Genomic DNA, 1526 nt, shown 5'->3' with positions numbered 1-1526 from the left:
GGGGCGCAGGAGCCCATGCACGAGGCCATATTCGTGCAGGCACGGGAGCGCGGCGTGGTCATAGACGAGGCCTTCCGCGAGCTGGCGACCTATCTGCTCAAGCGCATTGCCGTCGGCGGGCTGTCGGGCGCCGTGTCCGATATTTCAGAGGCCGTGGCGGCGGGCGCGGAGGGGGAACAGGGCGCACGCGCACAGGGGAGGCAGAGAGCCGGCGCATCGGCCCCAAGGGATGGGTCGCGTCTGCCGTCGGAGGCGAGCACGAATACGTTTTCGTCGGGGCGCCAGTTCTTCGCGGGCGCCCCGGAGGAGCGCGCAGAGTCTATTGCTAGTGCGGGTTTGCCGGGCGGGGCCATGGGCGTTATTCAAATGGCGGCGCCAGAGCCACCCAAAGCGGCATATGAGGATTTGAAGGCGTTTAGGAGAAAGCTTAGTAGTCGCGTTAAGCAAAGAGAAAAGGGGAAGGAGCCGCCGCCGACATGACGGTCACGGGGAACGCATCTGTATTGAGGTCGAGTCCTGCGTATGAAGGCGAACAGTTTGGGAGGAAAATTGTATAAAAACGCAACGAGTTAAGACGCCCATTCAAGGTTGTCGCGTACGCAAACAAGGTGCAAATCCAACTTTTCTTTACACCGAGATGGACCGCGCTTCATCTTTGGTAACGCGGGCTACGTCAAAAACTGAGTCTGGTTAGTCTCTTTCTGCCAGAGCGGTCAGGTGGTCCTCAATTTCCTTTGCTTCGAGCAGGTGAAACTTTGGATTGCTCTTCGACACGACGGCGACCTCGATTTCCTCTGGTTTGAAGTCGGCCGACAGTACATTCTGCAACGCTGCAATCGTCGTCTGGATGGTATCTTTCTCTGACAACTCCACGCCGATGGAGCCATCGCCGCTCTTGAACTTGTTCTGTAAGAAATTGAGGGCCTCCTGTTCCTTCGCGCCGGCCGCGCAAGCGCGATAGCCGACGTAATGCCCCGCTGGATCGCACTTATACAGCGCGGGCCCCTCCTCCTCATCCATACCAATGATGGTGAGGGACACGCCGAGGGGCCGCATGTACGCGTGCTGGGTGTAGATCTGGTTCTCGTCGGCGACGCGCCTGGCCAGGTACTCGACGGGGATCTCGTAGGCGTAGTTAAACTTAAATTCGGCGGCCTCCGATCGGGTGCGCTGGACCATGGCCTTGGCGTCGGTGATGATGCCCGTCGCGATGCAGCCGTGGTTCTCCGAGAGGCGGAAGGCCGACGACACGGAGGAGGGGTCGATGAGCTTGTCGGGCACCTTCTTCTGCGTGACGGCGCACACGCTGTCCTTGCCGCGCACCGCGATCGCGGTGATGCCGGGCCCCTTGACCGCTTTGAAGGCGTACTCGACTTGGAAGAGACGGCCCTCCGGCGAGAAGATCGTGATGTGGCGGTCATAGCCGGCGCTGCTGCCGCGGCTCATGGTGGCGAGGGGGGTGCGGCGCGGGACGGGGGGGGGGGGGGGGGGGGGGGGGGTTTTGGGGTGTGGTTTGGGGTTTGTCC

The 1526-nt window shown here is 61.6% G+C and overlaps 2 protein-coding genes; one reads left to right on the top strand and one right to left on the bottom strand.

Moving 5' to 3' along the window:
* Nucleotides 1–15: 15 nt before the first annotated feature.
* CHC_T00005905001 (hypothetical protein) lies at nucleotides 16–604 on the top strand. XM_005717564.1 is given in 2 exon segments: nucleotides 16–480; nucleotides 481–604. 1 exon segment carries the CDS (start codon nucleotides 16–18, stop codon nucleotides 478–480), a length of 465 nt encoding a protein of 154 aa, XP_005717621.1. The 3' UTR covers nucleotides 481–604.
* Nucleotide 605: 1 nt separating this feature from the next.
* On the bottom strand, nucleotides 606–1446 carry CHC_T00009373001 (20S core proteasome subunit alpha 1). XM_005717563.1 is given in 2 exon segments: nucleotides 606–690; nucleotides 691–1446. The coding sequence occupies 1 exon segment, from the start codon at nucleotides 1444–1446 to the stop codon at nucleotides 691–693; it is 756 nt and encodes a 251-aa protein (XP_005717620.1). The 3' UTR covers nucleotides 606–690.
* Nucleotides 1447–1526: the final 80 nt, after the last annotated feature.

Source organism: Chondrus crispus, genomic scaffold, assembly GCF_000350225.1.
Source record: "Chondrus crispus Stackhouse genomic scaffold, scaffold_323, whole genome shotgun sequence".
NCBI lineage: Eukaryota > Rhodophyta > Florideophyceae > Gigartinales > Gigartinaceae > Chondrus > Chondrus crispus.
This window is presented reverse-complemented; position numbering and strand designations above follow the sequence as displayed.